Source organism: Carcharhinus amblyrhynchos, chromosome 35, assembly GCF_965287045.1.
Source record: "Carcharhinus amblyrhynchos chromosome 35, sCarAmb.v2.hapA, whole genome shotgun sequence".
Lineage (NCBI taxonomy): Eukaryota > Metazoa > Chordata > Chondrichthyes > Carcharhiniformes > Carcharhinidae > Carcharhinus > Carcharhinus amblyrhynchos.
Window position 1 is genome coordinate 14,216,837 of NC_137358.1, and position 26,901 is coordinate 14,243,737.

General features: G+C 47.0%; 1 protein-coding gene across 1 annotated transcript in view; it reads left to right on the forward strand.

Moving 5' to 3' along the window:
* Positions 1 to 26,901, forward strand: part of LOC145361535 (protein FAM227A-like) — a 47,666-nt gene that overhangs the window by 17,450 nt on the left and 3,315 nt on the right. Inside the window, exons 7-12 of the mRNA XM_080217357.1 lie at positions 5,715 to 5,844; positions 13,149 to 13,277; positions 14,149 to 14,243; positions 21,168 to 21,348; positions 23,053 to 23,123; positions 25,610 to 25,781. Coding sequence (XP_080073483.1) covers positions 5,715 to 5,844; positions 13,149 to 13,277; positions 14,149 to 14,243; positions 21,168 to 21,348; positions 23,053 to 23,123; positions 25,610 to 25,781 — 778 coding nt within the window. The remainder of the gene's footprint in view (positions 1 to 5,714; positions 5,845 to 13,148; positions 13,278 to 14,148; positions 14,244 to 21,167; positions 21,349 to 23,052; positions 23,124 to 25,609; positions 25,782 to 26,901) is intronic.

The window sequence follows — 26,901 nt, forward strand, 5'->3', positions numbered from 1 at the left end:
GAACACGAGAGGTCATCACTTAAGGGTGAGGGGGGGGAGGTATAATTTGGAGGTAAGAGGAAGGTTCTTTATGCAGAGAGTTGTGGGGGTCTGGAATGCGCTACCGAGTAGGGTGGTGGAAGCAGGAACGTTGGACTCGTTTAAGATGCAGTTAGATAGGCACATGAGTGAAACGAGAATGGAGGGATATGGTAGGGGCTATTAAATAGGGTTAAACCTCGGGAGACACCGGAAGGGCAGGCTGTATGATTAATATTTTTTGTCTTTATTCCACAGGTGGAGGTCCACCTCGTGTCAAGCGAGGGGCATGCACACGGCGGGTCGTGCGTGGGCTGCTCTTGGAAGTCCAGGAGTGGCCTAGTACTTCATGTCGGTGTGTGTGCTTGATCCTGGACCGATAGACGGGCTCCACAACAGCTCAGTGACTAGCACTGCTAGCTGTGCAGATACATGGATTTGGGCCTGTGTCTGTGGGAGTTTGCGCATTCTCCCTGTGGTTGCGTGGGTTTCCTCCGGGCGCTCCGGTTTCCACCCACACCCCAAAGATGTGCTCTTAGGCTAATCGGTTTCCACCAAATTGACACTATTTCTTCCCTGAATCTGACTGAGTAGGGTCCCATTCGTAGACATGCAGGGTAGAATAGGTGTAGGGCGATGCGGCAGCGCGGGCTCGTTGGGCCGAAGGGCCTGTTTCCCGTGCTGGGTTGTTCTTTGTTCTTTTTTGTTCTTTAATATTTCCAAACTCCATTCTCAAAAAAACACCTTGGAATCTTCGCCCAAACGTCATACCTTCATCATACAGGGTGGCAATGTCACAGGGGTGGCAATGTCATAAGGAGTGGCGATGTCATAGAGGGTGGCGATGTCATAGGGGGTGGCAATGTCAAAGGGGGTGGCGATATCATAGGGGGTGGCAATGTCAAAGGGGGTGGCGATATCATAGGGGGTGGCAATGTCAAAGGAGTTGGCGATGTCACAGGGGGTGGTGATGTCATAAGGAGTGGCAATGTCACAGGGAATGGCGATGTCACAGGGACTAGCGATGTCATGGGGAGGTGGCAATGTCACGGGGGGGGTGGCGATGTCACAGGGGGTGGCGGTCATAGAGAGTGGCGATGTCATAGAGGAGGTGATGGCCTAGTGGTATTATCGCTAAACTATTAATCCAGAAACTCAGCTAATGTTCTGGAGACCTGGGTTTGAATCCCGCCATGCCAGATAGTGGAATTTGAATTCAATAAAAAATATCTGGAATTAAAAATCTACTGATGACCATGAAAAAATTGTCGACCGTCGGAAAAACCCATCTGGTTCACTAATGTCCTTTAGGGAAGGAAATCTGCCGTCCTTATCCAGAGCCACAGCAATCTGGCTGACTCTCAACTGCCCTCTGAACAAGGGCAACTAGGGATGGGCAATAAATGCTGGCCCAGCCAGTGACACTCTTGTCCTTCAAATGAATAAAAACAAAGCTCTGCTTACTGGCCCAGAATGTGAAAACCAGCTGCCTGCCCATGTGGAATGGTCACCGCTGGAAGATCACTTGTCGCGGGGGGGGCATTGCCACCCCACAGTGGCTCCATTTCACCAGCCGCCCCCATAAGACCATAAGACATGGAGCAGAATTAGGCCACTTGGTCCATCGGGTCTGCCCCACCATCCAATCATGGCTGATATTTTTCTCATCCCCATTCTCCTGCCTTTTCCCCATAACCCTTGACCCCCTTATTAGTCAAGAACCTATCTATCTCTGTCTTAAAGACACTCAGTGGCCTGGCCTGCACAACCTTCTGCAGCGAAGAGTTCCACAGATTCAACACTCTTTGGCTGAAGAAATTCCTCCTCATCTCTGTTTTAAAGGATTGCCCCTTTAGCCTGAGATTGTGCCCTCTGGTTCTAGTTTTTCCTACTAGTGGAAACATCCTCTCCATGTCCACTCTATTCAGGCCTCGCAGTATCCTGTAACTTTCAATAAGACTCCCCCCACCTTATCCTTGTAAACTCCAACAAGTACAGACCCAGAGTCCTCAACTGTTCGTCATACAAGTTCTTCATTCCAGGGATCATTGTTGCGAGCGTCCTCTGAACCCTTTCCAAGGCCAACATATCCTTCCTTAGATAAGGGGCCCAAAACTGCTCACAGTACTCCAAATGGGGTCACCACCCTCCCACCACCCCTCACCAAACCACCCCCCCGCCCCAAAATTTTCATTACTTGGGTGGAGTGGCAAAATTTGAGATTTGCAAGAGCAATAGGGAAATCTTCAGTTACATCAGGGGATATGTGAGTTGGAACATTGAAGGATTCCATAGGGCAGATATGGTCAATCCCCAGGATATGGCAGAGGTTTTAAATAACCACTTTGAATTATAGAATCCACTGCCTTTAGAATCATAGAATCCCTACAGTGCAGAAGGAGGCCATTCGGCCCATCGAGTCTGCACTGACCACAATCCCATCCGGACCCTGTTCCCGAAACCTCACATGTTTATCTTGCTAATCCCCCTGACACTGGGGTCAATTTATCACAGCCAGTCAACCTAACCTGCACATATTTTGGCGGCACAGTAGTGCAGTGGTTAGCGCTGCTGCTTCACAGCTCAGGGACCTGGGTTCAATCCCCGGCTTGGGTCACTGTCTGTGTGGAGTTTGCACATTCTCATCGTGTCTACGTGGGTTTCCTCTGGATGCTCCGGTTTCCTCCCACAGTCCAAAGATGTGCAAGTTAAGTTGATTGGCCATGCTAAAATTGCCCTTAGTGTTCTGAGATGCGTAGATTAGAGGGATTAGTGGGTAAATATGTAGGGAAGTGGGGGTAGGGCCTTGGTGGGATTGTGGTCTGTGCGGACTCAAAGGGGCCGAACGACCTCTTTCTGTACTCTAGGGTTTCTATGATTTCTATATTTGGACTGTGGGAGGACACCAGAGCCCTCAAGGAAACCCACGCAGGCATGGGGAGAGTGTGCAGACTCTGCACAGACAGTGACCCAAGCCGGGATGGAACCCAGGACCCTGGCTCTGTGAGGCAGCAGTGCCAAACCACTGTGCCACCGTGCCACCCTGTCACTCCTATAGATGACGTATGTGTTAATTGAGTGTAAATTGAGAGAGTGTGGCTGGGATTTTCCAGCCGTGCTCTCCCCCAAAACTGGAAAATCCTGCCCGAGGTCACCAGACCTTCCCCTCGCCCGCTACAATTCACGTGGCAGGCGGAACAGGAAAATTCTGTAAATTAAGTGAGGTGGACACTCAGCAAGACCTTGGTGCCCTCGTGCATCAGTTGCTGAATGTAAGTAAGTGCGCAGATACAGCAGGCAGCAATGAATGGAAAATGGTATGTTGGCCTTCGTAATGAGAGGATTTTGAGTATAAGAATAGGAAAGTTTTACTGTAATTGTATAGGGTATTGGTGAGGCCACACCTGGAGTATTGTGTGCAGTTTTGTTGTCATTGCTATAGAGGGAGTCCAGTAAAGGTTTACCAGGCTGATTCCTGGGATGGCAGGTCTTTCATATGAGGAAAGATTAAGTCGGTTAGGATTATATTCACTGGAGTTTAGAAGAGTGAGAGGGGATCTCATAGAAACTTATAAAATTCTAACAGAGTTAGACAGGGTAGATTCAGAAAGAATGTTCCCAATGGTGGGGGGAGTCCAGACCTTGGGATCACAGTTTGAAGATGAGGGGTAAACCTTTTAGAACTGAGGTGAGGAAAAGTTTCTTCACTCAGAGGGTGGTGAATGTGTGGAATTCACTCCCACAGAAAGTAATTGAGGCCAAAACATTGTGTGATTTCAAGAAGGAATTTGATATATCTCTTGGGGGTAAAAGGATCAAGGAAAATAGGGGGAAGTGGGAATCAGGATATTGAATTTGATGATTAGCCATGATCAAAATGAATGGCGGGGTAGGCTTGAAGGACTGAATGGCCTCCTCCTGCTTCTAATCTCTAAGATGTTCCATCACCAATAGTGCATCAGGTAGTGAAGAATATGTTTGGAACTGTCAAGGTGGAGGACCTCATAATAAGTTGATTGGAAGTTACTGAGAACATTCTCCCCAGGGTTGGTGAGTCCCTCTGCTTTTATTAACAACCACTGGGATTAGGATTTACTCCCCCGGAACTGTGAGGAGGCACATGTGAGCTAGTGTTCAAATAGAGCAACATCAGAACCCGGAAATCACAGGCTGCTGGCTTCACTTCAGTTACGGAGGCACAGTGGTTAGCACTAGGGACCTGGGTTCGATTCCCGGCTTGGGTGGCTGTGTGGAGTCTGCACGTTCTCCGTGTGTCTGCATGGGTTTCGTCCGGGTGCTCCGGCTTGCTCCCACACTCCAAAGGTATGCGGGTTAGGTGGATTTGCCATGCTACATTGTTGCCCTTTAGTGTCGGGGGATTAGTTAGGGTAAATGTGTGGGATTATGGGGATAGGGCCTGGGTGGGATTGTGGTCGATGTGGACTCAATGGGGCAAATGGCCTCCTTCTGCATTATAGGATTCTATGATTCTGTACCTTTGCTGGGATAGATTATTAGAGATACTCTGTATAACCACATGGATAGAGAGGTGTCATTGGAGATCTAGTGGGGATCTAATCTCTTGAGATCCTCCTGAGTCGGATCTTGTCTTTTTTGGCTATATGTAATGACCAATTCTGATATAATTAGTTAACACAGAGGGGATTTTCCCCTTCATCAAATCCCCTTCCTACCCAAAATACTCAAATTATTGCAAACCAGCCCTGTACAGAAACCTGTAGAGGGTTTTATCCACAAGGCTAAGCTGCCCAAGTCTGCCCCTAGTGTCAGTTGTTACTGACTGGTGTTATTCTTGTGACTTGGTCAATGTTGTCTACCTGATGCGCTGCAGGAAAGAATGTTCTGAGGCATGGTACATTGGGAAGGCCATGCAGACGCTACAACGACAAATGAATGGACATCCAGGCAGGAATGTTCTCTTCCTGTCGGGGAGCACTTCAGCGATCGCGGGCATTTGGCCTCTGATCTTCGGATAAACGTTCTCCGAGGTGGCCTTCATGACACATAACACAGAATTGCCAAACAGAAACTGATAGCCAAGTTCCGGACACATGAGGACATCCTCAACTGGGATCTTGGGTTCATGTCACACTATCTGTAACTCCCACGACCTGCCTGGACTTGCAAAATCTCACTAACTGTCCTGTCTGGAGACAATTCACAACTCTTTAACCTGTGCTTAACCCTCTCTCCACTCACATTGTCTGTACCTGTAAAGACCTGATTAGCTGTTAAGATTCGCATTCCAAACATTATCTTGTAACTGAGTCTTTGTCTATATCTCCCCTGTTTGTGAACCCAATGCTTCACTCACCTGGTGAAGGAGCAACAAATAAACGTTGGACTTTAACTTGGTGTTGTGAGACTTCTTACTGTGCTTACTCCAGTCCAATGCCGGCCCCTCCATATCATACCCCTAGTGTGGCAGGCTCCCAGCTCTCCCCAGGCGAAGCAGGATTCCAAGAGAGACACCAACCTGTGATTAGCAAGGCACAGAAGTAAAAGCAGCAATAAGTGTGTGTGTCTCGGTTAGGATCTTTCATGTTCCATCCTCTCCTTTGTTGTCTACAGATGCTGATGGTTGTGTTGTCTGAGGTAAAATGTTGTTGGCCTCCGGGTCCGCAAGGTTTGTTTTTCTCGCTGTCATTTCTCACTGTTGCTCTCGTTGCTCTCAGGAGCTGCCCAGTGTTCTCAGCCAGGCCGTGTACACCAGCTTCTGCTGCTGCTTCCCCCAGTCCTGGAGTCAATTCCACAGCAACGATTTCCGATCTGAAGTCTGCAACATTGTGTACCAGTGGATCGGAGGTAAAGAACTGCGAGTTGTATATTGCACAGTGACACTGTGGTTAGTACTGCTGCCTCACAGTGCCAGGGACCCGGGTTCAACTCCTGCATCGGGTCTGTGTGGAGTCTGCACATTCTCCCCGTGCCTGAATGGGTTTCTTCCAGGTGCTCCGGTTTCCTCGCACAGTCCTAAGATGTGTAGGTTAGGTGATTGGCCATGCTAAATTGTCCCTAGTGTCAGGAGGATTAACAGGGTACATATGTAGGGTTATGGGAATAGGGCCTGGGTGGGATTGTGGTCGGTGTAGACACGATGGGCTGACTGGCCTCCTTTTGCACTGTAGGTATTCTTATGATTCTATGAAGTAATTGTGTCTGTATGTACCATGATGAACACCATAGTCATGTGGGCAATTACTTTCCAGTTCTCCTGCACTTCCTCACTCTCAGTCACTTCTTCTCAAATGAATTTTGTCCCAAGCTTTACAGGCTGGGGTGGGTGGGGGTTAAATTAAAGGCAATTGAGGTCAACAATTTCTTTAACCTATACTGCCTTGCGCATTCATTCTGACATTTCATTTGTAACTTCTTACAGTTGGCCCCCTTTTGTCCTGTTCGGGGGCTGGAGCAATTCCTGTTGTAAAACATGTTACTCGGGGAAGGACAATCGTGTTCCCATGTCTCTCTCACTAACCTAGCTCCAACTGCCTTGGGTCCAGTTAAAATTAAACTCAAAGGGTCTTTCAAACTTATAAAGTGCTCCTGGTCGCTAAGCAACAGCTCAGTGCTTCTCTACACTTGTTTGCTTTCCACGTCGTAAGCTCTCTAAGCTCCATTCTACAGTCTGAAATTAAACCAAAACCCCCCATGCATACACACACCTTATTTTAACATGAATCTAACTAGAGTTTTACCCTTTCTTAAACAGAAACATTAAATTAAACTCACTTAAATCTACACCTATTTCTAATATCCAACAATAGATTATTTAAAACTACCTCTACTACCTCTACTTTTTATTCATTTGTGGGACATGGGCATCGCTGGCTAGGCCCAGCATTTATTGCCTGTCCCTAGTTGCCCTTGAGAGGTGGTGGTGAGCTGTTTGCTGAAACAACTGAGTGTCTTACTGGGCCATTTCAGAGGGCAGTTGAGAGTCAATCACATTGCTGTGGCTCTGGAGTCACATGTAGGCCAGACCAGGTAGGTGCGGCACAGAGCACAGTGGTTAGCTCTGCTGCTTCACAGCTTCAGGGACCTGGGTTCAATTCCCGGCTGGGGTCACTGTCTGTGTGGAGTTTGCACATTCTCCCCATGTCTGTGTGGGTTTCCTCGGGTGCTCCAGTTTCCTCCCACAGTCCAAAGATGTGCAGGTTAGGTTGATTGGCCATGCTAAAATTGCCCCTTTGTGTCCTGGGATGCGTAGGTTAGAGGGATTAGTGGGTAAATGTGCAGGGATATGGGGTAGGGCCTGGGTGGGATTGTGGTCGTTGCAGACTTGATGGGCCGAAGGGCTTTCTGCACTGTGGGGTTCTATAATTTTATGATTTCTTTCTCTAAATGATATTAGTGAACCAGAAAGGTTTTTCCGACAATGGTTACACGGTCATCAGTAGATTCTTAATTCCAGGTACTTTTATTGGATACAAATTCTACCATCTGCCATGGCGAGATTCGAACCCGGGTCCCCGGAGCATCAGATGAGTTTCTGGATTAATAATTTATCGATAATACCACTAAGCCATCACCTTAGAGGGATAAGAACCAATGTATAACCCTTCTTTCTTTTCCTGGTCCACTTACACCCATGGGAGCTGGGATTAGTCATGTCCTTCCCTCTGGCACCCTCTATTGCAACTCATACTTTAGTGTCTCATCCACCAATAGAGGACTAAACACTCCTCCTCCGTTACACCAAAGTTCCCCTAAAGGTTGAAACTTCCTTCACGAGCACATGATGAATGTTAGACTCCTTTGACAATTTGGGACCGTTCTACCCTTTGCTCAGTATCTGACCTATCCACCTGGAGATTAAACTCTTTAGAGGAATTCAGAACAATTCTGGGACTGAGCAGGAGGTCTCTCATATCAGATTCTACTCTTGAAATTTGAGGATTTGGCTCCCTGGTGGTGAACTCTGGAATAAGTTTCTTATTTATTCAATGACTGCAAATCCCCGAACCCGAGCGAAAGCTTCCTTACTTGTTGAGTTTAAGGTGATTAATCCACCACTCAATCTGTAGAGGGGACACTCCTCAGTAACGTACAGCATTGTTTGTGTCTTCCCACAAGTCCACAAGGTGCTTGTACTGAGGCCCCAGCGATGGAGATTGGATGTGCAGAGACTGTGGAAGTTAAAACACTCAGATTAAAGTTTCATACCTCCTTTGGAGCAGTTCTGTAGCAGCCAGTGAAAATGTTTATCAGTTTGCAAACTTTCGAAGGAGTCAGTGTCTGCTATTTCAGCATGAACAGGCTAATCTTCACCTGCATAAGCCCAATAACATTTTGCTTTTTGACCTTCAACAGAGGGTGAGCATGATCAGATTTTTCCATAACAAATACCAAAGGTGAGATATGGGGATATGCTATGCAAATGAAGGATTAGCAGAAGACAGCTTTTCATTGAATGAGAAAGGGTGAAAAGTCAGGATTTAATTGGTGCTTATGTATGCAAATGAAGGATTTGAAAAATTGCTTGTTTCTGATTTGCTGTAATTGACTATAATTGCCAAGTTGTTTTTTTCTGCAACATCAGAACCACTTTCATGACAGCTGCAAGGGGTGGGGAGGGGTTTCTCCTAGGGCACAAGTCATTAAAGGCCTCGCATTGGATGCATGGTGTCCAGTGCTGTTTGCACTCAAGTCGACTAAGAGTGCCTAAAGTTGCTAGTAGCCAGGATCTCTGACAGGACCCTGGCCTGTCCTGAATCAGTTTGGCAAGGACAATGCTCACCATGGTAGTTCAAAGCCTGCTATTCGACAAATGGGGTTTGTCAGAAGAAACTTGTTGGTGACCTCCCCTATTTCCCATTCTGTGATCCAGCAGATGTCTACTGGTAGATCTTGCTCGGGAAGGCTGCTGCATAAGGGATACCGGGATGGAAGGCAGGCAGTAGGTGGATTGAACAGGCAATGGTGGAGTGGGAAATGAGATGCGACATGGATGCATGTGGGTTTTTCACCAATCCTAGAATGATTGCAAGGTGAGGAAGGTGGGGAGGGAGAAGCTTTGAGTGGAGAGTTCCAGTTATGATGCACATTGCTCCATTCAACTGAATGTCAGCAAGATGTGTTTGTGTGTGATGACCTGTACCAGTCAGTGCACAGTACTCTGCTGTGGAGTATGACAGAGCATAATGGGAACTGGAGTGTTGTGACAGAGGCCCCCACATAGATCCAGCAATGCTGCTTAGTACATGCTTTCTGCTTTTGACATTGTACTGCTGTTTTCATAGAATCCAAAAGAGAAAATGCTGGAAAATCTCAGCAGGTCTGGCAGCATATCTGTAAGGAGAGAAAAGAGCTGATGTTTCGTGTCCGATGACCCTTTGTCAAAGCTTTGATCTGCTGAGATTTTCCAGTATTTTCTCTTTTGGTTTCAGATTCCAGCATCTGCAGTAATTTGCTTTCATCCTATGTTTTCCTAGAATCCCTACAGTGCAGCAGGAGGCCATTCAGCCCATCGAGTCTGCACTCACCACAATCCAACCCAGGCCCTATCCTCGTAACCCCATACATTTACCTTAGCTAGTCCCCCTGACACCAAGGGACAATTTAGCATGGCCACCTAACCCACATATCTTTGGAATGAGGGAGGAAACTGAAATCCCCAGGGCAAACCCACTAAGATACGGGAGAACATGCAAACTCTACACAGATAATGTCCCAAGCCAGGTATCAAACCCAAATCCCTGTTGATGAGAGGCAGCAGTGCTAAGAAATGTGCCACCATGCCCCCTTTTCGTCAGATCTTTCCAGAAGGACAGAGTCCAATCTAGAGGAACTCCCAAGTATGTTGGCTTGGGATCTTGCTTTAGTCTCTGGCCATCCCTGTGGCTATGCAATTTTTTAGACATTCAGTTGAATTTTTTTGGCATTGGCATTGTGGAGATGGAGTACATTGGATATGGTTTTGAAAGGTTCAGTATGAGGGGTCACGTGTTGCGTAGTCCATCAACTTTGTAATGTCTCTGTTAATAAGTTGCTGACAAAGCCCAGAAAAATTTTTGATTTGATTTGATTTATTATTGTCACATCGATTAGTATACAATGAAAAGTAGTGTTTCTTGCACGCTATACAGACAAAGCATACTGTTCATAGAGTACATAGGGCAGAAGGAAAGGAGAACGTGCAGAATATAGTATTGCAGTTACAGATAAGGTGTAGAGCAAAATAAAATGGGTATAGAGGGATATGGGTCAAATGCGGACAATTAGGATGAGCTTAGCGGTTTAAAAAAAAAGGGCAGCATGGACAAGTTGGGCCAAAGGGCCTGTTTCCATGCTGTAAACCTCTATGATAAGGTACATTCATTCAGAAGTCTGACGGCAGCAGGGAAGAAGCTGTTTTTGTGTCGGTTGATACGTGACCTCAGACTTTTGTATCTTTTTCCTGACAGAAGAAGGTAGAAGAGAGAATGTCCTGTATGCGTGGGGTCTTTAATTAGGCTGGCTGCTTTTCTGTGGCAGCAGGAAATGTAGACAGAGTCAACAGTTGGGAGGCTGGTTTGCATGATGGATTGGGCTACGTTCATAATTTCTTGTGGTCTTGGGCTAAGCAGGAGCCATACCAAGCTGTGATACATCAGGAAAGGATGGTGCATCTGTAAAAGTTGATGAGAGTTGTCATGGACGTGCTGAATTTCCCTAGCTGCCTGTGAAAGTAGAGGCATTGGTGGCCTTTCCTAACTATAGTGTTGGCATGGAGGGACCAGGGCAGATTGTCGGTAATCTGACACCTAGAAACTTGAAGCTCATGACTATTTCCACTTCATCACCATTGATACGGACAGGGGCATGTTCTCCACTTCCTGAAGTCGATGACAATCTCCTTCGTTTTGTTGACATTGAGGGAGGGATTATTGTTGCCGCACCAGTTCACCAGACTCTCTATCTCATTCCTATATTCGGTTTCATCATTGTTTGAAATCTGACCCACAATGGTGGTGTCATCAGCAAACATGAAAATCGAGTTGGACAGGAATTTGGCTACACAGTCATAGGTGTATAAGGAGTATAATGAGGGGTTGAGAACACAGCCTTGTGGGACAATGGTGTTGAGGATGATCATGGAGAAGTTGCCTATCCTTACTGATTGCAGGGTTAGAGATAGAATGAATTTATTGATTACTAAAGGCAAGGAAATGGTAAATCTCATGCATGTACATTCACACAGAGTAGAAAGGTGAATTGAATTTGAAACAAGTAAATTTTAAATAAGGGTATACAGAGCAGTCCTTGACATGTGTTGCGTAGAAGATTCAGCATTGCAGCCATTGCAATTCAAGATTCAGTAGAGTTAACTTCAGGAGATGAATAGTCGGTTCTGCAATTCCAGTGTTCTGTCACTTGGTGGAGCAGCTTCTCAGTTCTCTTTTTAGCTGCAGTCTTTGTGGACTTGGCTGGCTTCCACAGTCAGAGAGAGAGAGACTGAGATATACCTGCAAAAATGGCTCCTTGCTATGAGTGTGCTTGCTGGCTTTTACTTCTGTCTCAAGCTTCCAACACGTGTTCCCATACAACACACACAGCAATAGACAACCTGGGGCATCTCCTCAGCTGGTTTTTAACCCATTCTTTGGAAAGTCCAAGCGTGAAGACGTATCCACAAAAGTCCATCTGGGCATTGCATAGGGAATCTCTGATTGAGATGGCCATTAGAATCATAGAATCCCTAAAGTGCAGAAGGGGCCATTTGGCCCATCGAGCCTGCAATGGCAATGATCTCACCCAGTCTCCACCCCTGCAACCCCACATATTCACCCTGCTAATGCCTTTGACACTAAGGGGCAATTTAACCTGGCCAATCCACCTAACCCATGCACCTTTGGAGTGTGAGAGAAACAGGAGCACCCAGAGGAAACCCATGCAGACATGGGGAGAATGTGCAAACTCTGCATAGACAGTGACCCAAGGCCAGAATTGAACCTGGGTCCCGGGCGCTGTGAGGCAGCAGTGTCCCATTGTCTCCACCGGAGATGGCAATTAGTTTCTGGATGCCTTTTAGAAGTATATTGTCTGGTAACAAGGTGGGGTTACATAGACACTTATAGAATCACCCCACAGCAATTCTGACCATGGCTTGTGGGTCCATTAAAAGAAAGAACTCAGGTCTTATTAAGAGTCCATTATCTCTGGATGTAACCTGGTGTTTTTCCTTTCTGTGTGTATATATGTGCTTGTGTGCTTGTTTATCTGAGGGATGCGCAGTGTATTTTATGTACAGGTACTCTATTGAAACACCCTCTCCCTTTCTCTCTCCCTCCCTCTACATTTCTATCTTCCTTTTCCTTCTATACCTGCTCTCCTTCCATCATTCCCTCCACACCCTCCACTCTCTGCCTCCCCACTCCTTGTTCATTTCTCTTTTTCACCCTTTCCCCATTTTTGTTTCCGTTTTCTCTCCCTCTTCCCTCTTGCCTCACTTCTCCTTCTCTCCCCCTCCTTTTCTCTCTTCCCCATCTCTACTCTCTGTTGTCTCTCCCCTACCTTGCCCTGCACCACTCACTCACCCTCCCCTTACTTCCCCCTCCATTTCCCTCTCTCCAGCTCCTTCTCACTTCCCCTCCCTGCCAATCCCCCTTCCTCGCCCCACAAACCCTCTCCCCCTTTCCCTTCCATTATCTCACCCCTACTCTGACTCCACAGCGTCCCTCCCTCTCTCTCCCAGCGCATGGTGGCACTGCTGCCTCACAGCTCCGGGGACCTGGGTTCGATTTCTGGCTTGGGTCACTGTCTGTGCGGAGTTTGCACATTCTCCCCGTGCCTGCTTGGGTTTCCTCCGAGTGCTCTGGTTTCCTCCCATAGTCCAAAAGACACACTGATTAGGTGCTAAATTTTTCCTCCATGAACCCGATCAGGAGTGTAGCGACTAGGAGATTTTCACAGTAAATTCATTGTGGTGTTAACTTAAGCCTACTTGTGACACTAATAAATAAACTTTAAAAAACTCTCTCTGTCCCACCTCTCTCTACCCTCCAGCCTCTCTGCCCTTTCCTCATTCTCCCTTTTGCTTTCTAACACTCTCTGTCTCGTTCGATCCCTGTGTCAGTCCCGATTCTTTTGACCCCGATGCATAATGAGCCTCATTTTCTCTTTTTCAGGGGTGCGTCCGACTCCAAGAATTTATAATAAGTGGAATTATGATATACTAATGCCACAGGAGGTGAAAGATATGAAATCGATGACAACAACTGACACTGAGCAGGATAAAAAAAAGAGTAAAGAAAAGGGTGAGAGGGAGGGAGGAAAGGAGAGGGCGAGGGCGTGGGGGAGGGGAAGGGGAGACGGTGACAGAGTGGCGGTAGAGGGAGAGGGAAGAGGGAGGGAGAAAGCGTGAGGGCAGGAGGGGGAAGAGGGAAGGAGGGGTGAGAATAGTGGAGGGTGAGGGGAGAAGGTTGAAGAGAGACAGTATAGGGAGGGGAGAGAAGGAGGAGGGAAAGAAGGAGAGTGAGAGAGAGGAAAGGTAGAGGGAGAAAGAAGGGTAAGTTTGAAGGAGGAGGGGAAAGAGCAGGACTCAGGGGGAGGGGAGAGAGAAATGAAGAGAGAAGGCATGGGGGGAGGGAGAGGGTGAGAGAATGAGAGGGGTAAGGGCAGAGGGAAGGTTAGAATAAGGGAGAGTGGGACAGAGAGCTAGAGAGAGAAAAAAGAGAGAGGGAGGAGATGGAGCCAGAGAGAAAAAGGGAGGGGAAGGGGGAGAGAGAGAGCCGAAGGGGGAGCTGGAGTGGGAAACGGAGAGGTGTGGAGGTAGAGGAAGACCAGGAGTGGGTGTGCGAGGGAGAGGGCATCAACTGAAATGAATTCCTTATCTCCTCAGTATTTCCAATTCTGTGTTATAGTCCAACAGGTTTATTTGGTAGCATGAGCGCTGCTCCAAAAGCCAGTGCTACCGAATAAACCTGTTGGATTTTAACCTGGTATTGTGAGACTACTTACTGTGCCTAACCCAGTCCAACGCCAGCACCTGCACAGTATTTCCAATAGGAAGATGTCAGGCCTTGCTGTTTTGAGTTATTTAATTAACTATTCGAAAGTGCATTTGAATGGGCAGCAAATGAAAAGACATATTCTGTCCAAAAAACACTGGCATTTTCTGTATTCCAGGAACGGAACTGAACCTGACTAACTTTCATTGGCTCCCCAAAGACAGCTGTGACCGAGGAACCAGGAAATCCTCAACAGCATCAGGCAGCAGTGTGGTGAGTGAAGAGTAGAGAAAAAAAAGCCCATTCCCCCCCAGTCTACTTGCCACTAGTATGAATGTCACATCCTAGATTCGTAGAAACAGCACAGTGCAGAAGGAGGCCATTCGGCCCATCAAGCCTGTGCTGACTCTTTGACAACAATCCCACCCAGGCTCTATCCCTGTAACCCCCACACATTTATCCCACTAATCCCTCTAACCAACACATCTTGAGACATGGAGGGGCAATTTAGCATGGCCAATTCACCTAACCTGCACATCTTCAGACTGTGGAAGGAAACTGGAGCAACCAGAGGAAACCCACACAGACACGGGCAGAATGTGCAAACTCTGCTCAGACAGACACCTGAGGCTGGAATCGGATCCAGGTCCTTGGCGCTGTGAAGCAGCAGCACTGACCACTGTGCCACCGTGCCACCCCTGGGGCATGACTTACTTAGGGGATATACTCCTCAGTTTTACAGAGCATTCAGTTTCTTCCCCCCACCTCTGTTACGATAAGCCTGCTGCCTCACTGTTATACATGCAATGTATAATTATGATGTTAGTTTGAGTTCTCACAAATGGACCCATCTTCTCTCTATTCCCTATTAAGCCCTTTCATAATCTCTCCAAGGTCACCCTCGGTCTTAACCTCAACTTGTTCAATACTTCCTGATCGTTACATCCTCTCTGTTCTGGTAATTATTTTTCACCTTCTGTGGTGCTTTTAATGTCCTTTTTAATAAAATGAGGGCCACATTACGTAGTATCCCAAACATACTGTAACTAAGGTTCTAAACAACTTCTCTGCTTTTCAATTCTGTCCCTCTAAGCCTGTGCTTTGTTGGCCTTTTTCTGATCTTATAAACCTGTCGCAGATTTTATTGATTTATGGATCTGTATCTCCAGACTTCCAGCCCATCTAAACACTTATTTTCCAAGGAGTATCTGGCTCCTATCCTTCTTGCCTAAGTAAACCGAGTCAGTCTTAGCAATCATTGAAGCTCACTTGTCAATCACGTGCCCATTCTGCAAATTTGTTATAAATGTGGCAAATTTATTAGGGACTGGCACAGTGGTTAGCACTGTTACCTCACAACACCAGGGACCCGGGTTCGATTCCAGTCTTAATGGCTGTCTGTACGTTCTCCCCATGTCTGCGTGGGTTTCCTCCGGGTGCTCCAGTTTCCTCCCACAGTCCAATAATTTAGTGGGTTAGGTTGATTTAGCCATGATTGTATTCACTGGAGTTTAGAAGAGTGAGAGGGCACTGAGTTGAGGAGAAATTTCTTCACCCAGAGGGTGTTGAATGTGTGGAATTCACTCCCACAGAAAGTAGTTGAGACCAAAACGTTGTCAAGTTTCCCCCAGCGAGCGCTCCCTCCCCCAGCGAGTACTCCCTCCCCCAGTGAGCGGCTGCTCTCCCCTACAGGCAAAGACAGGGAGAAAAATCTTTCCCCAGGTGAGGAAATAAATAGAGGAAGGTCAAACTATTAAAACTGACTGACCGTGACAACCTGTTTGTGATCATCTTCCCGCACTGCTGCCATTTCATAGAATCCCTACTGTACTGAAGGAGACCACTTGGCCCATCGAGTCTGTACTGACCACAATCCCACCCAAGCCCTATTCCTGTAACCCCACATATTTACCTTGCCCCGCTCAATAAAGTCAATTTTGCATGGCCAATCTACATAGCCCACACATCTTTGGCGCATGGGAGCAGCAACAACACTCCTGGTATCCACCACAACTTCTTCCCACCGACCCTGAGCATATATCTGGAGAGTGACCTGACTGACAGCCACCCCAGACCCCATCCCCACCCCTCCTCACTGCTCCAGACCATCTGTTCCTCCACATTATCAGTGCATCATCAGAAAAGCTGACACAATCGCCCTACCACAAGTCAGCCATTCTTTACTCTGCTGAAATACACCAGCCACAAAGCACTTTCCCTTTAAGAGATGGAGACTGCCTTTAAACCACGGTAGGTACTTGTAACACCGGACTCCTGCTACTCATTGTCTGCCCCCAACTATCGTTCAGAACAACAGGGGACACAGTTCCAAAATCAGACATCCCCTGTTTAAGACAGAGATGAGAAGAAATTTTCCCTCTCAGAGGATTGCAAATGTTTGGAACCCTCTTCCCCGCAGGTAGGATCGAGCAATATTTTTGTAATGATGCTCGTGTCTGTCTCTTTAAGACAGTACAGCAGAAGAGGGTCACTTGACTTGAAGGACAAATGACAACCAAGAGTGAGTGATGACCTCAAAGGGTGTCTGGGACAGAATCATCTAACAGCCACGTAGTTAACATCATGAAGCACAACTCCAAGGCTGCATAGAGCTGTAAACTCCTGTACCTCAATTCTCGCTGTCAATAAACACCTTGCGGGGAATTTTCCCATTCTGCCCATCCTGATCCCCCCTTCTCCCCCATATCCCTTGATCCCCTTAGCCCCAAGAGCTATATCTAATTTATTCCTGAAATCAGACAACAATTTGGCCTCAACTACTTTCTGTGGTAGTGAATTCCACACATTCACCACCCTCTGGATGAAGAAATTTCTCCTCATCTCAGTCCTAAAAGGATCATAGAATAGAATCCCTACAGTGCGGAAGGAGGCCATTCAGCCCGTTGAGTCTGCACTGACCACAATCCCAGGGACCCAGGTTCGATTCCTAGTGAATTAGGTGAATCCCATCCAGGCCCTATTCCCATAACCCCGCAACTTTACCCTGCTAATCTGTCAGACACTTGGGTCAATTTAGCGTGACCAATTCACCTAACCCACACGTCTTTGGACTGTGGGAGCAAACCAGAGCACCCAGTTGAAACCCACACAGACACAGGAAGAACATGCAGACTCCACACAGACAGTGACCCAAGCCAGGAATCGAACCTGGGTCCCTGGTGCTGTGAGGCAGCAGTGCTAACCACTGTGCCGCCCCTAGGTTCACCCCTTATCCTCAAACTATGACCGTTAGTTCTCAACTCCCCCACCATCAGAAACATTCTTTCCGAGTCTACCTGTTAGAATTTTATAAGTTTCTGTGAGATCCCCTCTCACTGTTCTAAACTCTAGTGAATATAACCTTAACTGGCTTAGTCTCTCCTCATGTGGCAGACCTTCCATCCCAGAAATCAGGCTGGTTTTCAATGTTTATCTAATTTAACTCCAATTTAACCCTTGCTGCTAGTGCAGTAAAGAGGTCAATCTGCCCTTGTGTTCCTTCCCTTGAGAAAAAATACAAACTGGTGTTATTTCCTACAAGCCCCCAACCTCTGCCCAGCTGGCCTTCATTCATCTCCTCTAAAAAAGCCAACATAAGCTCCAATTTCCTTTCTCCGGGTGTGTGTTTCTCACTGTACTGTCCTTTTCTAATCTGTGACCTTACTCAAGATTTGTGAAGTCATCAATGCTTCCGCTTAGCGTCCCAGTTCTACAGAAGTTGTTTATTTCCTCTCTCTCTGATTGCCTGAAGAACTGGGTTCTCCTCCTTTTCAAAAAAAACACATGCATTCATAAAGCGCCTCTAACATAGTAAAACCCAAAGCCAGCAGTGAAATCCTGCAAAAATTAACCCAAAGGGGATAATAGAGCAGAACTGGTCAAAACCTTAGAACGTAGAACATATAACATTACAGCGTAGTACAGGCCCTTCGGCCCTCGATGTTGCGCCGACCAGTGGAACCAATCTAATGACCCTCTAACCTAAACTATTCCAATATTATCCATATGCCTATCCAATGACCATTTGAATGCCCTTAAAGTTGGTGCGTCCACAACTGCTGCAGGCAGGGCATTCCACGCCCTTACTACCCTCTGAGTAAAGAACCTACCTCTGACATCCGTCCAATATTTATCACCCCTCAATTTAAAGCTATGTCCCCTCGTGTTAGCCGTCACCGTCCGAGGAAAAAGGCTCTCACTGTCCACCCTATCTAATCCTCTGATCATCTTGTATGCCTCAATTAGGTCGCCTCTTAACCTTCTTCTCTCTAACGAAAACAACCTCAATTCCTTCAGCCTTTCCTCATAAGACCTTCCCACCATACCAGACAACATCCTGGTAAACCTCCTCTGCACCCTTTCCAATGCCTCCACATCCTTCTCATAATGTGGCGACGAGAACTGTACGCAATACTCCAAGTGCGGCCGCACCAGAGTTTTGTACAGCTGCAACATGACCTCACGGCTCCGAAACTCAATCCCTCTACCAATAAAAGCTAACATAGCGTACGCCTTCTTAACAACCTTATCAACCTGGGTACCAACTTTCAGGGATCTATGCACATGTTGTTGAAGCCACAGGTTTTAGGGGGCATCTTAAAAGGAATAGAAAGAGATATAGAGATTTTTGGGAGGGAATTCCAGAGGGATTAGACATAGTCGTGGAGATATTCAAACACAAGGATGAGAATTTTAAACTAAAACAGAAAATGCTGGAAAATCTTAGCAGGTCTGACAACATCTGTGAAGAGAGAATCGAGCCAAAGTTTCGAGTCTGCGTGACCCTTCGCCAGAACAAGTATTTCATACCGAGGGTGATGGGTGCCTGGAACTCGCTGTCGGGGGAGTTGGTGGAAGCAGATACGATAGTGACTTTTAAGGAGCATCTGGACAGATACGTGATTAAGATGGGAATAGAGGGATATGGTTCCTGGAAGGGCAGGGATTTTTTTAGTTCAGAAAGGCAGCATGGTTGGTGTAAGCTTGGAGGGCTGAAGCGCATTTTGATTTGATTTATTATTGTCGCATATATTAACACATAGTGAAAAGTATTGTTTCTTGTGCACTACACAGACAAAGAAACCATTCACAAAAAAGGTAATGAGAGAGTGCAGAATGTAGTGTTACAGTCATAGCTAGCATGTAGAGAAAGATCAACTTAATGCAAGGTAGGTCCATTCAAAAGTCTGACAGCAGCAGGGAAGAAGCTGTCCTTGAGTCAGTTGGTACGTGACCTCAGACTTTGTGTCTTTTTCCTGATGGAAGAAGGTGGAAGAGAGAATGTCCGGGGTCTATGGAGTCCTTGATTATGCTGTCTGCTTTGCCGAGGCAACGGGAAGTGTAGACAGAGTCAATGAATGGGAGGTTGGTTTCTGTGATGGATTGGGCTACATTCATGATCTTTGATTCTAGTCACAAATGCCAGTAAATTATTTACATATGATACAAAGAGGTAGGCCTGAGACAACAGCTGTTTAACTGCATCCCATTGGTAATGTCATAATTTTTAGCGGTAGACGCATGGAATGTCCATTCTGTACCCATCTTATCCATGTAAGACAAAATTGTACCCGTTTCTACTACTACATCTGGCAGTTTGTTCCAGACACTCATCACCCTCCATGTGAAAAAAATGCCCCTCTGGATACTTTTGTATCTCTCTCCTCGTACCTTAAATCTATGCCTTCTAGTTTTAGACTCCACTAACTTAATAATAAGACCATAAGACATAGGAGCAGAATTAGGCCACTCAGCCCATCCAGTCTGCTCCGCCATTCAATCATAGCTGATATTTTTCTCATCCCCATTCTCCTGCCTTTTCCCCGTAACCCCTGATCCCCTTATTAATCAAGAATCTATCTATCTCTGTATTAAAGACACTCAATGATGTGGCCTCCACAGCCTTCTGTGGCAAAGAGTTCCACAGATTCACCACTCTGGCTGAAGAAATTCCTCCTCATCTCTGTTTCAAAGGATCATTCCTTTAGCTTGAGGTTGTGCCTTCTAGATCTAGTTTTTCCTATTAGTGGAAACATCCTCTCCACGTCCACTCTATCCAGGCCTTGCAGCATCCTGTAAGTTTCAATAAGGTCCCCCCTCATCCTTCTAATGAGTACAGACCCAGTGTCCTCAACTGTTCCTCAATCGACAAGCACTTCATTCCAAGGATCATTCTTGTGAACCTCCTGTGGATGCTTTCCAAGGTCAGCACATCCTTCCTTTGATAAGGGGCCCAAAATTGCTCACAATGCTCCAAATGGTGTCTGTTTAGAGCCTCATACAGCCTCAGAAGTACATCCCTTCTCTTGTATTCTAGCCCTCTTGATGTGAATGCTAACATTGCATTTGCCTTCCTAACTGCTGACTGAACCTGCACGTTAACCTTAAGAGAATCTTGAACAATGACTCCCAAGTCCCTTTTGTTTCCAATTTCCTAAGCATTTTCCCATTTAGAAAATAGCCCATGCCTCCATTCCTCCTTCCACTTTTCCACATTGTATTCCATCTGCCACTTCTTTGCCCACTCTCCTAACCTGTAGGAAAGGAGTGATTGCCCTAGAGGAGGTGCAGAGGAGATTCACCAGGATGTTGCTTGGGATGGAGCATCGAGAGTCGTAGAGGTTTGCAGCATGCAAACAGGCCTTTCGGAAACTTGTCCATGCCGCCCTATGAATTATGAAGAGAGGCTGGGGCTGTTTTCTTACAGCGGAGAAATTTGAAGTGGTGGTGGTGTGGTGGGGTGGGATGCGGGGGGAGTGTTGTGGTGGGGTGGGAGGGGCGGGGAGATTGAGGGGGGAGTTGCAGGAAAGAGACCTGATTAAGGTGCACCAAATTATGAGGGATGTAGATGGGGTAGATAGGAAGAAATCTTTCCCCTTAGCAGAGGGGTCAATAACCAGGGGGTATAGATTTAAGGTCGGTGCAGAAGATTTGGAGGGGATTTGAGGAAAAGCTTTTTCACCCAGTGGGTGGTGGGAATCTGGAACTCGCTGCCTGAGAGGGTGGTAGAGGCAGGAACCCTCACAACATTCATAAGGCATTTAGATGAGCATTTGAAACCCCACAGCATACAAGCGCTGGAAAATGGAATTAGAATAGATTGGTGCTTGATGGCCAGTGCAAACACGATGGACCGAAGGGCCTCTTTTTGTGCTGTGAGACTCTATAACTATGACTAAGTAATGCTGCTTTAATCTTGTTCAGCAATCTATGCACAGAACATCTTTCATTTTTCCAATGGATTCACAAAGCTCTTTGGTTAAGGTGAGGACTAAGTACAGGGCTCAGCGCAAATCATCTGAGATGGAATATTGGAGCGATGAAGAAGAATGTGTGGAACCTGCTGACCATCAAGTCAACAAATCACCCTGCTCCCCTGGTGAGTTCTGCAGACCTGTTTTCTATTCGCCTGTAACTGTCTCAGTGAGTCTTGTAGTTAAATCAAAGCAAAAATACTGCAGATGCTGGACATCTGAATTAAAGACAGGGAATGCTGGATAATCTTGGCAGGTCTGGCAGCGTCCATCCGTGGAGAGAGAAACAAAGTTAGCGTTTTGAGTCTGTTGCCGGGATTCTACCACCCCACCTGCCACGGGATACGGAGCAGGCAAGGGACGGACAATGGGCAGGACCGTTGACCTCAGGTGGGATACTGTGGTCTCAGGCTGAGTGAGGCCATAAAGTCCTACTCCGTACGTTGTGCAGACTGGAAACATTACCTGTTTCTCACTCTACAGACGCTGCCAGACCTGCTGAGTCTTGCTGGCATTTTCTGTTAATTATAATCATTTGTATTTGACTGCAGAATGGGTATTGATGGGTACAGCTACAATAGCTGAAGATTAATGCACTCTTTTACTGTCTGCATGAGACTTCCCAATCTCTCTCCCCCTTGCTTTGTGTAAGAATTCCCTCCTTTTCTCCCTCTTTCTCTCTCTCTCACACCCCCACCTCCACCAATGGAACTGAGGTTGCTTTCTGTTGGTGGGAGTGAGAGTTTGGATTAATGGCACATTTAAGACAACGTTTGGACAATAGAGAGAGAAAATGCTGGAAAATCTCAGCAGTACTGGCAGTCTCTGTAAGGGAGAAAAGAGCTAATATTTAAATTCCAGTTGACCCTTTGTCAAAGCTTTATCAACATCACTGAATCCCCCACTATCAACATCACTGAATCCCCCACTATCAACATCACTGAATCCCCCGCTATCAACATCACTGAATCCCCCGCTATCAACATTATGGGGGCTACCCTTGACCAGTAACTGAATTGGATCTGTTATAAAAATACTGTGCCTACAAGAGCAGGTCAGACGCTGGGGATTCTTTGGTGAATATCTCATCTCCTGAACCCCCAAAGCCTGACCATTCATCTACAAGCACAAGTCACCCATAACGGAGTACTCTCCGCTTGCCTGGGTGACTTCCAGCAACCTCTGACAACACTTCAGAAGCACAATACCATCCAGGACAAAGGAGCTCATTTGATTGGTACCACACCCAACAACTTAAACATCAACTTCCTCCACCCCTGACGCATGTGGCAGCAGTGTGTACATTTGACAGGATGCACTGGAGCAACTCACCAAGACTCCTTAGACAGCACCTTCCAAACCCGCAACCTCTACCACTCAGAAAGACAAGGATGGGAGATGAATGGGAACACCACCTACCTGCAAGTTCCCCTCCAATTCACACACCGTCCTAACACCTGTGTTCCTTCACTGTCACTGGGTCAAAATCCTGGAACACTCTTCCTAACAGCACTGTAGGTGTTCCTACACCACATGGACTTCCAAACACACAAGAAGGCAGCTCACCATTACTACCAGGGCAGTTTAGGATTCGCAGTAACTGTTGGCCTGGGCAGCAACAAACACAACCAGTGAATATTATTTAAACACTCACTCAGGAGAGTCCAATCACAGAAGTCTATTCTCTCTCCATACATCACTCCTTAAACAAGTATCCGATATTCCATGTCCAGGTTTAGCCTTCATTCAGCACCAACAATTTAACAGTCCCTTGTGTGGAGCTATGAAAACACTGACTGCTCACAGAATTTGGGCCTTCTTTATTCTAGGTGATCACCAATCGGGTAGCAATGTGACCATGAGTGCCATTAGACTGGCTCGACTTTCCCTGCACAAAGAGGTGAGGCACACTGACATGAGCTCTCTGACATTTACCTGTGCGCACACTTGATACATGAGGGGCCTCAAACCACAGATATCACCAGGATGCTGTTTATTCCCAATCCAGTAGGAATGCAGAGCCCAGCTGGATGAAAAGTGCAAAACAGAAACGTCCTTGGCAACAGCAAAAAGTCCATTTCACCCAATAATCACTTCCGGCCATTTTCTTAAATTCCAAAAACATTTACAATCTCACCATATCCCTCAGACCCTCCCTTCCCACACTTACTGACTCTCTCAAACCCCTCTGTCCCATCCCACACTCAGTGAGTCCTCCAAACCCCTCCCTCCCATCCCACACTCACTATACCCCTCAAGCCCTCACTCCCATCCCACATTCACTGTATCCCTCAAATCCTCCCTCCCTTCCCACACTCACTAACTCCCTCAAATCCTCCCTCCCTTCCCACACTCACTGTATCCCTCAAGCCCTCACTCCCATCCCACATTCACTGTATCCCTCAAATTCTCCCTCCCTTCCCACAGTCACTGACTCCCTCAAACCCATCCTCCCATCCCACACTCACTGTATCCCTCAAACCCGCCTGATTGCCAGTTGGCAACAATCCATAATCCCACTACCCACCTTCTCACATTGTTCCTTAAACCCACCTACTAGTTTCACCATAATTGTCCAACCACAACACCACTTTCTCACTCAATCCAATCAACTTCTCCTTTTCACTGTAGGAACCAATTTCACATGCCCATCTTCACCCCACATCCTTCAACCACACCTCGGGCAGGGTCCCAGTGTAAACTTTGGGGGTGCATCTTCCATTTTAACTTCTCGGGCACTGCCCCTTTAATTTAGTAAAAGGAGGGGTTTGCGATGACCCCCCCCAGGAGGATGTCCCGCCTCATAGAGCAGCAGCTAATTGGAGGCCGGCGGCTGTGCAAGCTGGCAGCGCCAAGGAAGAGTGATGCCTGCTGTTGGTACTGCTGGTAGGCCAATGAGGTGGCGTGCAGCAAATTCAGATACTCCAATGGGGCCAGACCAACAGGCCCCAACGTGGGGCATGGGAGGCACTGTTGCTGGGTGAGAATCCTGCTACTCCCTCCCTAACAGCACTGTGGGTGTACCTACATCACACGGACTGCCGCAGTTTCAAGATGGTGGCTCACCCACCACCTTCTCAAGGGCAATTAGGAATGGGCAATAAATGCTGGATCGAACCAGTGTAACCCACAGCCCATAAAATAGATGTTATAACATGTTGGACAGGGGAGAGAGTGGATATGGAGCCAAAACAGTGGGAGGGAGGGTGCCTCCGGTTGACACAAGGGCCCTGGGAAGGAGGCAAGCTCCCCGCCCCATTCGCCCCACTTCCACTGTCAAGGGGCCTGCATGGTTAAACTCTGCTGGGCAAGGCTGGGTGTGGGTTATACCAGAGCAGTGTCAGGCTGAGGCCCTTCATTGAGCACCGATTGCTCACTAAGAGCCTCAGTTGGGCCACAGGAAGGAGGAGACCACCCAACCAAGGACTCTGCAGCTGTCAATAATGTTGTGGAGGGGACGGATGAACAGGTAAAAGTACATCCTAAAGTTACAGGTCTGCCCGCTGTCTTTAGCCCCACATCTCTCAACCTCAGCGAGCTATATTCTCAACAAATCTCTGTATCTCCCTCCATTCCACATCCAGCAATTCCAATGACCCACCTTCTCCCAATATCCCACTGTTCCTTTTCTCCCGGAAACTTCTATCATTATCCCTTGAACCCCCGTAGTGAGTTCTCCCCCATTTCAATTACCCCTTGGGTAAGAGAGATGTCCCTGTATTTCCTGTTATTCTGATACCCAGAATCATCCCTTGGTGCTGCCTATTGCATTCCCACTGTCCCCTCCAGGACAGTAATCCCTTCCTGCTACTGTGTGTGGAGTTGGGGCTGAGTTTTCTTTGGGCTCCAGTCCAGGTCAGGATTTGAGGTCAGTTATTACACCTCTAGCTACAGCTCTATCCTGCAATCAATGTCTCATTCGATGGAACAGCCTCCCAGACTGTGAGGCAGGATGTTGACCTCTCTCATAATATAAATCCCATCCACTAATATAGAAAGTTTGGTTCCGATGTGCATTAAACGCTGCATCTGCTGGTGACACAGCAGAGCTTCAAAAACTGGTGTCTTCTGCTTGTCGGTATAGTGCCGGCTGAGCAGTACACTTAGACATCAGCACTGGAAAATAATCAAACTAATCAAATCTATTAGTAACAAAAACTTGAGTGACGCGCAGACAGAGAGTGAGGAGCGACTGAGTGACGCACAGACAAAGAGTGAGGAGCGACTGAGTGACACAGAGTGAGGACAGACAGAGTGACCCAGAGACAGAGAGGAGGCACTGAGTGACCTACTGTATATTGATTGAAAGGAAAAGTCTGCAAGTTTACTCTGCACTTTACTCTGCCGGTTTACATTATGGCTTACTCTGCCATTTACTCTCCACAGTCGCAAGTTGTTGGACGTGGGCCCGAGTTTGTGAAGAATTTATTTAATTTGTTTGGCCTTAGTCCTCTGGTTCTGAACTTCCTGCAGAGTCTAAAGCTTGAGCCAGTTGTTGGAGAGAACATCTATGTCACAAGAACAGAGATTGAGCAATTGCCTCAATATCCTTTTCCTGGTTCTAATCTCCACCACACATAGAATAAGGAACTTCTTCATTTGCGTAACCTCCGTATGCAAGTCTGAGCTGGTGGCTTCCCACTGCCTGGGTAGAGAATGTTTGCAGAACGTTCCCACGGTGGTTTATCTACACTCTGCTTCATTACACATCTCTATGGCAGCAGCAAAACAAAAAACCACAGCGTAAGGCACAGCTTAAAAACCAACCAGGGTGATGTCAAGCACAGGCTGGGGGTGGGGTGGTGGGGGGGGGATAGTGGGGAGGTGGAGGTGAGTGGGAGGCATATCTTTCTGGCCAAATCAAATAAACTAATTTAAACAAGCTCAGGGACAAAGTAAGAAGGGAATCTTAAAACATCAATTAAACATGTGATTAAAGGGGCTAATAACACACCCCAGTCCCTGCGGTGCCCAGCATACATGGAAGGAGGAGTTAGAGGCAGAGGGTGTGAAATGTAAGACAAGTGGGTGTCCAAACTAGATTTTGCATTGAATCAGAGAATAGTTACAATAGGAGGCCATTCAGCCTGTCACGTCTATATTGGCTCTCTGTCTGACCAAGGACCTCTTGCCTGCCTTTTCCCCGTGGCCCTACCAATTCTGTTACCGATCCTTTAGCCAGCCTCAATCCACCCTGCCTCCACCACAGTCTCGGGCAGGGAATTCCAGGCACAAAGAGTTGAGGACACAAAACTTTAGTCGCTGGTTAAAATGGATCTTGGAGATGCAACTGAAACGTTTCTGCTGCTGGGTCAGGATTGGCCATCAAATATTCCTGAATATGAAACTTCCACAAGAACACAGGAAGGAATAGAAGCAGCAGCTGGCCACCAGGCCCTTCGAGCCTGTCCCACCATTCAGTATGATCATGGCTGATTTATACTGGCCTCAGCTCCTGTTTTGTGCCATTTCCCCATAGCCTTCTCACCGAATCCCTATAGTGCAGTAGAGACCATTCAGCCCATCGAGTCTGCACTGATTCCCTGGGGGAGAATCTTATCCACGTCTTCCCCCAACATCCCACCCCTGTAATCCTACATATTTACCCTACTAATCCAACTAACCTGCACTCATTGGAACACTAAGGGGCAATTTAGCATGGCCAATCCAACTAACCT